This window comes from Paramacrobiotus metropolitanus, unplaced genomic scaffold (genome assembly GCF_019649055.1).
Source record: "Paramacrobiotus metropolitanus isolate TYO unplaced genomic scaffold, Prichtersi_v1.0 Parri_scaffold0000014, whole genome shotgun sequence".
Taxonomy (NCBI): Eukaryota; Metazoa; Tardigrada; class Eutardigrada; order Parachela; family Macrobiotidae; genus Paramacrobiotus; species Paramacrobiotus metropolitanus.
The window spans coordinates 1,254,818-1,270,154 of NW_026570234.1; the positions used below are offsets into that span (position 1 = coordinate 1,254,818).

A 15,337-nucleotide genomic window follows, 5' to 3' on the forward strand; every position below is an offset into this window, starting at 1 on the left:
AGAAATCTATAAAAATACATATGCATAAGGTTCTTTGTATTCTTTGTATTTTTTGTACGGAATGCATGAAATTCTTTCTTTCTTTATTCAAACCGTCGGTGTGTATATAAAGTGCGCTCACAAGTTAAATAAATCAATTTTTAGCATAGCGCCATATACAGAGTACTGTGAAGCAGGTGGCGTTAAGTCGGTGATAGAAAAGATCGAATTATAGCGAAAAAATCGAATTCTTCTGCGCATTGACCAATTATGCAAACCAAACGGATCGGCTGGCTGCCGGCTACAACTGTCCCATTCCGACATGGTTGACTGTATAAATATTTACAAAACATTCACACATCTCCGTACAGAATTTCCATCATTAAATAAATAACAAATCATCGGATAACAACAAGCAGTCCAAAAAATTCAGCGAAGCAACCAAACAACAAAGGAAACCCGGGGATCAGCGCTGTCAGACACTGTATACACATTTTCTTCCCTAACAGCGTTACATACATATTTATCACAGTTCGGCATCATCTGGAGCGGATGGTTCAAAAACATAATGATAAGGCGAGCCGGTCTCTGGAGACACCGGTATTGACACGGGGGGTGTTTGTGTAGCACAGCTCCTGGACAATCGCAGCAGCTGATCAGCCTGACTAGAGCCGACGCTGCCGGTAATACTGCTGGAGGCGCGCATCAACCCCGCGCGACTGGGACTGTCCTCCATGGCCGCCCGCTGCAGCGCCTGCAGTGAGCCATACAGGGCGTCGCTGCCGCAGGAGGGATTTTTTAGCCGGGCCAACGTCAGCGACGCCAAGGGGAAGCTCTCCATTAAATCCACCGTGCCGGCATCTGACCTCTTCCGGCTCAGACGGAATCCCAGAAAGCTCCGGCTTTCACCCGGCGTACTGCGCAGTGTGTTGCTGTCCGAGCAGTGCAGATGTACCGGGGTCATAGCTAATACATCGCTACTGTCCGGCGTTCCGGTGGTGCTAGTCTCCGTGCGTTCCCGGCTGGAGAGGCAGCTGCGAAAGGGTTTAAAAAATCCCCAACAACGGGTCAGGCGGCGATTATTGGCGCCACTGCTACCGCTGCGGGATGCGGCGCCGTGTGATGAATTGGACATGTCACGGACACTGCGACGCTGATGCTCACGGCCGGAAAATATTTCACAGCATAGAATGCGTTTAAAAGCGCGGCGGAATTCGGGGGATGCGGCAGCATAGATGAAGGGATTCTATCGGGAGAAGAAAAAACCAAGATGATGGTGTGTGAATATGCGTATATGAGTTGCGCACGCAGCGTTTACTGGAGATTAAATAGCTCTGTTTAGCGACAAAGTCAGCCTGTGATTTATATCTACGGCTTAATGTTTAACGTTAACGCCGTGCCAAAGGGAAACAAAACTGCATTTTGGACAAAAACTCGCTAATCGATTGGTGTTGAGAAAAAGAGTCCCGGTTATGCTGTATATTGGCGATGAGTATTGTATGCCGGCAACGGTTAAGGCGCATTGCCGAAGAATAATCAAAAACTATCAAGGATATATGGAGTCATTCCGGATGCCGGCTTTTTGGACGCTCGGCGCTACTAGTGTTAGGCCGGGACTGTTGTTGTGAAGGGGTAGCGATTAACGCTTGATATGCCGTTGCGCTTCTTGACAGGAAAACTGTGATTAACGCGCTGAAAACCCCAACTGAAAACTCGGCATTTCCGGACGACTGGGAGCGCTTTTCAATGGGGGCTTGATATTCATCAAAGATAACAACTTGTCCCTTCTCGACAAGGGGCCATCGTTATTTGTGCGCGGCGCGCGTATAAGAATGGATTACACGGATGCTGTGTTTGTATGCGTGTAATACAGTACCAACAGTACGAGAGTTACACACGCAACCACAGCTGTTAGTTGTCAGTTGCCAATTTACCAGCATACAACGCTGAATGGATGCGTTGTCCATGTGATGAAGCGTCAAATAAATTACAGGTTATGTTGAATGCTGGGAAATCAAAAAACGAAATCGACTTTTAACACTCCGGACAACTAAGCCGTACACTTGAAGTAATTTTACTTATATGTTTTACTAACTAAATCTTCATTATTTATAATAATAGTCAGTAGGTGATACTTATCAATGGTAAGGGTCATCTCCTAATTATTATTATAAATAAACGGAAAAAACAACAAATTAAACGAAGTTAATATTTTTTACGCCTAGGTGAGCATATGTCTAGCCTCCTGTAGGTATATTAAACCCTAATCGGCGCAAAATTGCGCTTAATATTTAGCAGAAAAAGAGTACTATGGTATGCCGTAAATCAAATCATTTCAAGTAACGCGCAAAGGCATCGATGCATTAATGCTGTACAAATCAAAAAGTCAAAAGTAAAAGTGCGGCTAAAACATGACAGAGATCGATATTACAATAATTACTGAGAGGAATATAGCATATATTAATATATAAAATTCCGGCATTGCAAATAACGTAAGTATACATGCCGCTGAACTTACTAAAGACCCGTACTTCTATATCCAGACAATATTATAGTTTCAGTAACTGGGAATTTACACATACCATCAAGCTGTTGCAATACCCGAGCCAAAAGAATATTCGCCATAGAGTCACCGGAACGTTGCAATTTTTGCAGAAAACGCCTGCAAACAAAACATTCCTGTCATACCGTATATACACCGCTTTATATCCACATCCGTTGGTTGGCTTTTTCCTGTCAGGGGATGAAAATTATATCTGTGTACTCCTATTCGATGCCGACGACACTTTCATGACTTTTTATACGGCCGCGCTCACACAACGGGATAATGGTTACACGAAGCGCAGAAAACTTAATTACACCCATGTTAATGTTATCAGCAGGTTTAATGCTGTAAAGTGTCTTATGACCAGAACAATCGGGCAACGCTCCCCAAATACATTTAAATAAGGGAGAGCGCGCCAGGGAGTGGGACAATACTCGATCATGTGGACGATGGTGCATATGTATACACTATACAGTGCATGTGTATAAAGAAAACACAAATGCTACCCATGGACTGGATAATCTAATATGAACCAACATGTCCATGATTAAACTTCATTAGGCAAATTTGCTTGGCCATAATTCCTAGTTTCGTCGTTCAGTTTTCCTTATACAGTGTGCAATAATAAATTGTGTGCCGATCTCAACTACTTTATTGATTAAACGACATTGGACATTCAATAAAATCGATTGCCGCCGATCTGTCTTCCGACATATGAAGACTTCACGATCACGATATCGTAATTAGTAGGTACTTAAAAGCAGACTTTCAAAACAAATACGCTCACTGCCAGTAAAAAAATATAGATATGCGTACTGTTCTTGTATGCTTATACTGCTATGGTTCCACGCATACGAGTATAGTAGAATCCATAAATACAGGACACGAGTCACAGGACTCCTGTCACAGGAGTCTGTAGACAGGAATCGCAGTTGCATGCGCAATCATGCAGCGAATGCATATGTAACTCGTAGTTATGTACCCAATACTACGATCTACCTGCAAGTATAGGATATGCGATTAACAACGCCGCGTTTTCTACCTATACGGCTATACTTATGCCATTTGGTGTGCTGCTGAATTATTAAAGAATATCATTCATCGTATTGCAACAAACACATGCGAACGTATTGCAGTCATATACAGTATGTTGAGCAAAACAGTTCATTCTGGATATAATATTTTGCGCTTAAAACAATTTATTTCTAAGATAAAGAACCAACATACAAAGCGGAAGCCAAGTGTGCACAAACTTTGGGATTTTGCGCAACTTTATAATTTAGCGGAGAATGAGTACGCGCCTTTTTGGGGGAACTGCGCACTTAGGACCTTCTTAAACGCGCTTAACAGGACATGGTATCTGCTTTTGTAAAACCCGCAATCCTGCGCATGCATCGATACAAATAGTACAAATTGTATACTCGTACATGCAGACTAGTAATCGGATCATGAAGAATATAAATAACCAATGGTATTGCTGTTGCACATATTATAATTTGTATTTATAATAACGTACGCGCCAATTAAGGATATTTTCCTGACAGCGCGTAATATCTGCTTGGCCATGGTACGCTTTGATTTTGTGGCGCATAAAACGTTGGCCAAAGCCGGAAAAATACATCTTCATGATATATACAACGAGCCGGATGAATACATCCCCTAACAGAATATATCAGCCGGAAAAGTATAAAAATGCGATTTTTAAGCTAGTTAACCTGTAAGTGCACAGTTTACAGTAGTAATTTTGCTCAGGGTCTGCCAAGAAAACAAGGGTGATTCAATTTATTGACTAAGAAAGCATACATTTTTTAGCAGTGCATAACCGATTACCAGTACATATATGACACAAGGTAGCGCTTGGCATATTGGAGAAATCTATATTAATTTTTCAAAGTTGACAGGTGATTTAAGAGAATTACATTTTAACAACTGTTTTGTAAAGATTATTAAAACACATAACAAACACGTTTAAGTACGTACGTACTTTACTGCTTATCTACTTATCTGCTTATCTATTTTATCTTACTGCTTATCTGCTTACATATCTATTTTTACGGACTTTTAAATAAGTAATTCACTGACCTTTAATTTTACGTAAGTAATTTTGCATGTCGTAATATTGTACATGGAAAGCAAGTACCTATGTACAATTGTACGTTTCCACAATATTCTACGTGGTTACAAACTTACAATCATGACATATGTTAAGGATTCTGTACTAGGGAAGTGCACCGCTGGTGGCTTGCATTAAAAGGCTTACGCAAAGCGGAAAACCAAGTCTATTAAACTGTTTGCTGAGTTTGTTTGAAAACTGTTTTGAAAATAGATTTTTACATTTGAAAATTATTTTTTCCTTTTTTATTTAATATTTTTGTGTGTGTTCTGACTCATTTTATTTAAATTTAAATTATCAATGTGTGACCGACAAAATTCCTATTTTCTTGAACATAGAGGACCTTCGTTTCGCTTTGGTCGATTACTGGGCAGTAAACACTTCTTCGAGCGCTCTTTAAGTTTCCTATACTTAAGACCTGGTGAAATTATCTTCTGACCACTGGTTAATAAAACAAACAAAAATTAAACCTACACAAAATATGGACATTTTTTAGACTAAGCTTGCCTTATCTTAGGTTTAATTATATTATGGTAATACATCGCGAAAAGTTAAAACTAGCTACGCAAACAGTAGAATCACTATTCAAGTATTATCCATGCGGTATAAATTTATGTACTGTATTCAAAACTGCCATGAAAGCTCTAAGCAAATAATTAAGGAGAAGATACGTGTTTAAGCGATTCTGTACTGCAATTGGTGCATGACACCGATTTCTTATAACTTAATCGGATCCATATCCAGCATATCTTTATGTATTAGTTAAATCAACTGAACAATTAGACGTATAAAGCAAAAATTAAAGTAAACAAAAATTGAAGTGTTTTTTTATAATAAAAATTTGTTCTAGAACTCAGTTTTATGCTTGTATGTGATACATCACTGATACTTATTAGTTGTAAAGGTAATACCGCGCAAGTAAACTCGGAATTAAAAGCGCAAACATATACGTTAAAATTTCAGTATGGGTTTCAGCAAAATGCAGTTCCCACGCTTCTGGACACCGATTTTATCAATTTTTTTGAATAACTACTACAACTATGAGCATGCGTACCTGTATCGCGCCAAAGGTACACATACGAGTACAACGTGGATACTCTAATTTCAAAGTGCCTTCTGCCACTGAACCTATCGGATATACAAATTACAGCTATAGAGAGGCATTTTGCATGTATAACTTCTTAAAAATCAAAATCATCAAAAGCAAACTTAAACAAAGCTATAAGGTCGATCTGAAACTGGTCGTATTTCCGTTTGCAGAGAACAAAGGTGTACTGTATCTGTACAGTGTGTCTTGCCCAATAGCGGCAGCGGTCCGGCATGATGGGTCGTGGGTGGACCCACGTACGTATCCACACGTTTGCTCATTTTCTTGTTTCATGCTAAACTGTCACCATTGCACAACCTAGCATAAACAGCGCCAATATTTTTTTAAAGCAAGCACGTAATTAATACCATTACACGACAACTGTTTTTGCTATACATTATGTACGTATGCATAGCAAGGTGGCCTCGGAAGTAAACTTCGGAACCCTACATTGTTAGCTGCCGATCGTTATACATGTACGGTACTGTCCTGCACGCTCTGAATATAGATACGTACTACTCGTAGTACTATACACGTACTGCACAACATCATGTTTTTCTATTGTCTTACCACAAAAAAGTTTTGATGAAATTTTTTGTTGTGTTAAATGTTTTGATAGTTGCGCTTCCACATGCAGTCGGTACAGAATCTTGTTGCAGTAGCCCAAAAGATGCCGCTATACATTATCCGTAAATCAGTACTTTGAGGTTTGCGCTCTCTTGTAAATGACATTCATGCGGGTCCACTTCCTTATTTTTATTCGACCTAACGAAGTAAAAGGAGTACAGCTGCTGCTCTGTTATCCATAGACTGTTTTGTTGAATGCTGAAATTTCTTGTTACTTTTGCTGGGTTTCTTTCATTTCCTCCTCATTGGACCAGAAATTTCCACAGATGTCCCATTAGTTCATGCATCATTTACGCTATTGCTAGAGAATTTGTAGGAATATATTTCGAAAAATCAATCTTTGGAGGGATTTGAAATATTGTTAAAAGTTTAAAACCTTTCAAGACTGTGTTATCATTTAAGTACCTTTAGTGCGTGGATTAGGTACATGCAAATCATGAATTAAAATTGCAAATCATGAATTATTTTCAGGAAAAAAAACAAAACCGTGAGCTTATTGTTAGTAGCGTTAGTGCAATTAAGTGCAATACCGAATGAAAGGCTGTAATGCCATTTTTATCGTTTTACAGTTTGACAACGATCTAGCACAAAGAAGTAGAATAATAAATTAATAAAAGCTAGCAAGATATATGTAAATAATAACGTGGGGTCACCTAATTGTAGTGCGGTTTCACATACGTACAGTAGTTGCTAATCCTAAACTGTCAACTGTTACAGCTTTTAGATAGAGCAGTATTTAACACAGCGCAAATAATGAATATTTGTGGCTGAATCTTTCATGATGCATTCATTTATTTTGTTTAGGACCCAGTTTGTGTGTGTGCTAATGATGACCGAAAAAAGTGAAGCTGGGCATTGTAACCAATGCAGAGGACTGTGCATTTGAGTGCAGTATTCAATACAGATTAGCAACTGCACAGATACAGCACAACCGTGGCGAAGAACTGCCAATGCTGGCACTGCACAGCAGCTCACAGTTTTAAACTGCTATTTTATGTCCCCATGGACGCCGTAAATCTCCGGAGAAAAAGCCTTCCCAAATCAAATCTAACTTTTAAATTGTGGTATTCGTGTTAATATAGTCACTCATAATTGGGCTGACGCGCAGAGTTTAGCTCGGCGCGCGTATCAGAATGCATTACCCAACTCACTGCTCATCATCACTGCTATGACATCGATAGCAAAGTTTTCTGATCGGGTTACGACTGCAAAATGGCAAAGTGGCTGGCATTCGACAAATAAAAAGTACACCATTAGGTATTACTTAGCTGCATTTTGCATTGTTTGATGTACGGAAGTACAATTTTTTGTTGCATTAGCACTAAAACTAGCGCACTTAATAGTGGATTCCATTAAATTATGAAATGCCGGAATAATCTTTTCCTTATGCATGACTTGCGATGCGCATATAGCCTGGATGTGCTTAAGTCCTATGTTCCATATTTCACTCTCGTCACACATATTCTCCTGATTTTGTCACCCTCTTAACGCATAAACAGATCTCAATGCTAAAAGGTGATAAAATGCGTACTATTGTGTGCTGGAGCGTATTACCATCTGATTAATAATAAACACTGGACGGCTCATTGCACGTGCGTTTAGGTGTTGATAGCCGTAGTATGGGGTGACAATAGTTTATGGATAATTGGCCCGTACGATCCATTAAGTTCTTTCATGCCGGCAACAGCGGGATTTATACGAGCACAAGCACTGGCTGGATTGAAAAATCAGTTTCGCTTTTTTACCACATATGACGTCGTAGTCTATAACAGTTTAATCCGATTTGACTATAATTGATACTGCAACATAAAATAGCCCATAAAAAGACATTACGCTCAAATCGGCAATAGGGCTTGGCATTGCAGTGTGACCCTTAACAGCTTCCGGTAAACATTACACCGTAGTGAAACTGCTTCCGAATATTCGAGAATAGCCAGCTGATACACCGTACGAGAGGCAATCGTAATAATTTGCTCCTTTGAATGTTTATTTGTACACACTCTGAAACCAGTCCGGCAGAAAGGTCGGGAAAGAAACACAACCAAACCGCAATATTATCATTTTTTGTTCGTGTACTGAATAATGTTGAACTTTAATTGCGGGTGGAAGTTTAATGACTATTTGTGAGTTTAGTGCTACCAGTCGATACCACGTGCGACGGTATTTTCCTTAAATGCGCACTTATTATTTTGAGGGTGATTGTATAATGGACAGACGGAAATAATAAACGGAAACTCACGTGATATCCTCTAAGCATCGTTTAACACAGGGTCTGCATTATGTCTGCAGACTACATGCATACGCGTCGTGACCACGATGTGCAACCACTCCTTAATGAAGTGGTTGCCTGTTATGGGAAGATAATTAAATGTTATTAAAGTGTTGTTGAGATTAAATGGCAATGTCAAACCTTCTCGATTTGGATCCCATCCTACTGGCATTCAAAACACTAGTTCCCGTAATCAATTATGTGTACATGGTTGTGTGTACAACAAGCACCCCGACTGAGCCAAAAATCTGTCAAAATCTCGTGAGTGAGCACAGAAAATTGATTCTCTCTCTCTCTCCCGGCCTCACTTTAACAGCAGCATCCCGCTACGGCTGCCAATGCCGGCAATTCTACGCCGTATATAAAGTGTCTATCCTCTCTCTTTTGCGTTGAAGGGAAAATTCATTTCGCTCTACGCATAGCGTGCCACTGCTGCAGCGGAATGCCAACTGGATTGCCATGGGAAGAGGTCGGGTCAGTGCAGTGTCTTTAGGCACTTCCGGCGTTCTTTGAACATCTTTGCCGGCCAGCTTAGTTGTCTCTGGCGCTATTTTCAGTCGGATCAAGGAGTGTGTAGAAAACACAGATCCGTGTAACTCTAACACTTTGATTGTGTACTAATGCATGTTGCACAGTAATCTCCGAACAGCGTGTAAGCCCTATTAATTACTCATAGGCAAATAATGTAAGCTCACAAATTTGCCGGGCTTAGGCTGTGCCCGCGAGTCCATCTTCCTAACCCACTTTGATGACGTATCGCCAGTTTCCAGTAAACCTCATATCTCTTAATAAACTGCATTTTTTCGATCCGACACACCTTCAAGTTAAAATCAATCGCCAGCTATAAATAGCTAAAAGTAAATTTAATGATGCTATTTCGAAATCCGCATTAAGATAACACAATTAATGGCCGGTTGTGCATGCATTCCGAGCCTGCGCCTGGAAATGCAAAAGTCCAAATAATTTTCCACAGCTGCACAAGCACATGCACAAAATAAATGAAAACAAATTATCTGCCAGATGAAAAGTACAATTTACCAAATTTAATGCAACTCTCACAATATGAAAAAAAATTATGTAGTATATCTTTATTAATGCATTAGGGTATTGGTTAAATAGTGCATAACTAAATCCCGGCTTTTCAGGATCAGATAATTTAATAAATCCTGACGAGTGCGACACATATTTCACTCTTGCCAACACTCACAACCAACTAACCACAAGCGAACTGATCTCGTCGAGGCGACACACAATTCCCGTGCCGCATGCCAGCCGAGATTTCGTGATAACCCAAAGTACTTCACATTATTGTCTTTACGCGTTTTTTATGACATATTATCTACAGGGCGTAGCGGACTTACTTATGGGTAGTATGAGGAAAAATCCTTGCCACATGCAAATAAATCCCAGAATAATCAGGCTCAGCGTGATGGTGGCTTTTCGCTGTTTCGCGAAGCTTTTACCCAGTTTGGCCGTTGTTGAGCCGGAAACACTTCCGGTTTCCCCGTTGGCATTGTTGGTCTCCGATCCCGAGCCGGTGCGGGTAGTTGTAGCATTGTGAGATTTTTGAAAGCGTTTAGTATGAATTCGTAATGTCATTACGGTGCCGTCATTACTGAGTGATCCTGATCCGCGTTTAATACCCGTCCGCATGGACTGTACATGCCGGGCGGCGGCTTTATAGATGCGCGAATAAAAAATTAATATAATTATCAGTGGAACGTAATAGGACACGGAGCAGCTGAATATCACATAGCTGGGGTCAGTCTGGACGTGACATTTGTAGGGATTCTTCTCTTCCGGTGTCTGCCAGCCCATGAACGGCACCACCGAAATGACCAGGGATAATATCCAGATAATTATAATCATCGTCAGCATTTTGGCTTTGGTCATAATCCTAAAAATAGACGTCACCGATATTGCTGCACAAGTATATTGGCGGATATTTATCGCGCCCTGGGTTTTTCTTTTAATAATACACTGTACCGATTCTCAACGCCAACATACGTATATGACAGACAAAAATGTCATTATACAAAAATGTAGCAATTTACCGGCGAATTACATTGGCTTTAATTTGATTCAGCAGCAAGCCTTTCGTCTGAGTCATTTGCCAAGAATATTAATGGTGTGTGGAAAGATATGCTAAATATATGCGCAAAGTGAATTGTCGATTATGGATATTCATATTCTCAAAAGCATATGCGCTTCTACAACAAAAGCTGCTTGTCTATGGCAAAATAAAAATTTGTGTTATAAACAAACAAATTATAAAAATCATAAAAATCAATGTTCACTGTACAGTTTTTTAATTAAATTTTATAAAGATCTGAAAGAGCAGTGAACTGTGAGGACGCACATCCAAATATCTGTATGTGGCACTAGCAGTCATCTACTCAACCACACGCGCAAAGACATCATCAAGAGGTTTATCTTGACTTTTTGAATTCATTGGTGCTATTTCTATACCGAAAATTAAGCCTCTTTCAAACCTATTTGATTCCTTAAATCAGCGTCTCAACAAGCAGACACTTAAAAAACAATCAGCAAACCAAACAAAGTAGGCGTTATTAGACAAACAAAAGTCAACAATTTACCCGGCATAAGCGAGTGGTCGTGTAACGCCGATGAGCCGGTCCAGTGCGATAGATACTGCAAAGAACACACATAATGGCCACAAATCAGTGGAATAAAGCACTTTGCGTGCTGTTTATGGGCCATTTCGCCGCGGAGCACTAAGCGCCCAACAAATTTCCCATGACAACCGAGCGTTTTGCCCACATCAGTTGCCCTTAAAAAATTTTGTACCCCACTTCCTTTATGGGGAATGGCGAGGGTAAGCATCAAGCTAGAAAAGTTTTCCATAATTTAAGATACGAAATTGCAAGCGCATTTTAAAATGTCTAATATGCACAATAGTGCACAAGCCGCAAATCTCGTATTGATTATATTGTCCGCTATTTTAACATTAACAAAATGTGCAAGAGGACCAACAAGTAGGATCAGTGATCAACTGTAGATTATGCAGTTATTCTAGTTACTTGCAACAAAGGGACAGTTTTTTAGGAGGTATTTTTAAGTTGTTTTGCATTAAAGTTTTGCCGGGTGTATAATTAAGACAAATTATATAATTACTAAATTTAGGTGAGTAAATAAAAAAAAATTTTGCTGGTACGTAAAGATTAACCATCTTAATCGTTTTTCCGTGCATATTTCCGGTTTTATGTTACGATCACAAACTTGACCAACTATTACCTAATGACCAGATTGAGCCGGTACAGCATAAAACATCAATAGCCGCCCACACACTACAAAAAACCCGCCCGAATAGCCACTGATCATTAAGAACCTCCAATGTAGCGGAAAAGGGGAAAACAATAGAGCCGAGTGTCATGTCGAATATGGCCAGATTGACAATGAGTAATGTATGGCGCTGTGAGCGCAGATGTCGGTCGGTGGCCACCGCTAAGAGTACAAGCAGATTACCGCCAACAGTTAAAACGGTAAATAATCCCAGAATAATCCCAACGGGCACCGCGTAGCTTAGTTCCGGTGACTGGAAATAGTAGTCCTCATCATTTGACAATAGACTGGATGTGTTATTATGGGCTGCTGTAGTCAAAGTGGCGTTAACATGAAATTCGCTAGAATTAGCCCAGTCTAGCATGATTTACTCAAATCAATCAGCATTGATTAGAGGAGATTGTGTGGTGTTGCATCTCCAGCCGGCATATACGCATCCGATGGACAGCGGGATTTACATGATGATAACATAATGATACACAGTGAAAAGGGGCAAGGATCGGTGTTTTTTATTATGGCGTGACCATCCAAGGAGTGCGTGGACGGGAAAATGCGCTCTTAAGGAAACCGGGATGTGGCATGGGGAATGGCGTTGTTATCCCTTCTTTCACGCATCCTCACGTAAAATGGCCCCTCTACTATTGTGTAGCCATGGAGCGGCAATTTACCGGCCACACACTATGGGCTTCATATATATACATTTGTACACGGTGTATATACTATATACGGGGCCGGCAGCCGAGCAGCGATGTACTCACAAACACAGGAAGGCCGGCAAAAATCGGCAAACTGTACGATTACTTGGTCATGTCATGGATACTGCACAAACGGGATATCCGTTTTTTATCATAGCTGTGCATTGAAGATAGACTTCCGGCATTAAGGGGATGGACCTATTTGGACGAGCCAGTCGGTCCGCGCGTGCCGGCAGTGATGCACGGCTGAGGAGCCGACGAAAGAGCAACTGTCAACAGGACACTAATAGATTGTGTGACAGCTGTGCAGGTAAATGAAATCCCATTGCCGGCGGAAAAATTGTGTTCTTCCTGTCACGCATTTGTAAATATTTCAACGCCGCGAGAATATTTATGCAGAAGAATTGCAGTGTCGGAAATGTTGTTGTCCTGCAAATTAAAGAATCAGTAAGATGGAGAAGAGACGTAGGGAATAAAACAAGCATAAGAAAATATATTTTAACGGGAAATGGTAGTCACAAATAACTGCGCAGAAATGTTTTCGCGTTAAACTTGTTTGTTGCGAGCACAATGAAGTATTAATATGTAATCACCTCGTCTCCATAGTCTAATCGCCCTGCTGTTAGAGGTAAAGATTTTACCTGTATATTAAAATAACCCATAAAAAACTGTCAAATTTGAAATCATAAATTGTTTAGAAATATACAAATTTGGATACTTCATATTTACAAAACATTTACCGGCATTTAACGAACCACGGGTGCAAACACACGCCGATTGGATGCTTTACGGTTGTTATTGTTTTTTTCTAGGTTGTTGTGACGGCGGCAAGGAGAATGCGAACGACCTCGTAAATGGGCAGTCAATGGGGTGCATCACACAATACGCGTCGTGCGCGTCCTGAACGTCATGCTCATTCCTTAATGGTTGATCCATTTTTTATCAAGTCAACTCTAAACCCATCACTGCACTGGGCCGTCGCGCGCTCTAACACGCAGTGCACGCGGCGCCGGCTACAAGCCAATCGTAAAGGAGGGTAGTATTTTAATCGGAATATACGCCTAATAAAGTAAATTAAATCTCATCAGTGTCAGCTGCAGGCTTCTTTTACCACTACTGTGTGCGACCTCGCTACTGCAAGTGCACTCGCACAGCTGAGAAATTTTTGGTCAACCACATTTTATAATGAACAGCCGGCACGACGACCGGCCTGCCGACGTCAAAAACTTTTACGCTCCGTAACATTCCCACAACAGTTGCGGTGTTGTTGTGCCGTAGAGCGGGATTGCGTTAAATTCTGTCACACAGGGACACATCTTATAAATCAAAACCATGTGGCCGTCGATGCACTACTAGTGTACCGGCAGCCAGAAGATGGTAAATTAACTACCAGGGCGGAAGGGAGCGGGAAAAGCGTCCAAATGGCTATGATCAAGGAATGTACAGTGGATGGCAGCCGGCAAATGTGTTTTTAAGTACTTGCTATACGAGAGTCTTAAGAATTCAAGCCAAGTGGCTTAAAATCGTCAGGTTTGAACATATATCCTTTAGACAGTTCATCCAGTATCGCTGCATGGGCCCACGTTGATGTAATCCCTTAATTCTCGTAGAGCACTAATTCCTCTACTTAATCATGCTCATCCTGTTCGTTCAAGTTTTGACTGTTAGATTTCCATTCAGAATTCGAATGCAAGCTGATCGCGTAGTTCGGATTGGCCTGATCAGTAATTTACACAGTTGGGAGTTTTTTTAAGAATAGAAAATCATACAGCAACATTCTTTCAACTGACTACGCAATATACGTATAGAACGTGTGCGTAATTCTTAAAATTTATTTAGTTAGAGTCACTCGCGAGCTTTGAGTACTGTAACTCTACCAATCCAATTAGTCAATTTAGCGAGTTCAACGTCATCGTTGCAAGCTTGTACGACAGCATGGTGGGCTGACGTTTTGCATAATTATGTTATACATGCAATTGTAATTATTCAATGTGATATACTATTCCGCATCAATTTTCATTTAAAATGGCTTTGGTAAAAATGAGCCAACCATCAGCCAGCATCCATTTTTTCAGTGGAAGGCATTTGTTACTCCCAGTACTCGTTTGCCACAATAAAATTTTATAGAAAATGTTCGACATATGCGTGCGCCTGGAGATCCTGTGACGACTGTGTCTTGTGCTTTTCCGCTTGCAGGATGTGTTCCACCTTTCGTTTATCTGAAGCTAATCGCAGACTGTAAGCACGGCGTTCACGCTTTTTACGCTGCCCGATACAATATCGGATCAAATTTCGTCAACCGTTTATAAATTGGTAATATTAACTTGGGCGAATTTCAATAGGGTGAATCAAGTAAACAAACTTGATCATGGTATTAGACATCGATTGCTTCAGCATTTGACGATTTACTCTCTGTAAGATCCACTATCATCCACACATTATATAATTACAAAGAATAAATATACCGCCCACCTATAATGCGCGTATGTCTTAGTATTGTGTTATAAACGTAACATACGTGCAACCGCAATGAGTGTACATATTGGTGTTAATGCGAAACGACTTCACTTCCAGCTTCTCAGAGATTACGTACCCTGTTCTAATTTTAAATACTCTTATTACTAAGGCCATTGTGCAGGAGCATATTGATTCGGAATTTAGTATCTGAGAGAATGTAAAAAAGACAAAGCTGTACAGTGTTTGCATCGAACAAAGCGAT

General features: G+C 40.4%; 1 protein-coding gene across 1 annotated transcript; it reads right to left on the reverse strand.

The window, feature by feature from the left end:
* Positions 1-83: 83 nt before the first annotated feature.
* On the reverse strand, positions 84-12,760 carry LOC129584605 (alpha-1A adrenergic receptor-like). Its single transcript, XM_055476836.1, has 5 exons — positions 11,876-12,760; positions 11,218-11,272; positions 9,982-10,517; positions 2,562-2,641; positions 84-1,225 (listed from the first exon to the last, which is right to left on the reverse strand). The coding sequence occupies exons 1-5, from the start codon at positions 12,285-12,287 to the stop codon at positions 506-508; spliced, it is 1,803 nt and encodes a 600-aa protein (XP_055332811.1). The 5' UTR covers positions 12,288-12,760; the 3' UTR covers positions 84-505.
* Positions 12,761-15,337: the final 2,577 nt, after the last annotated feature.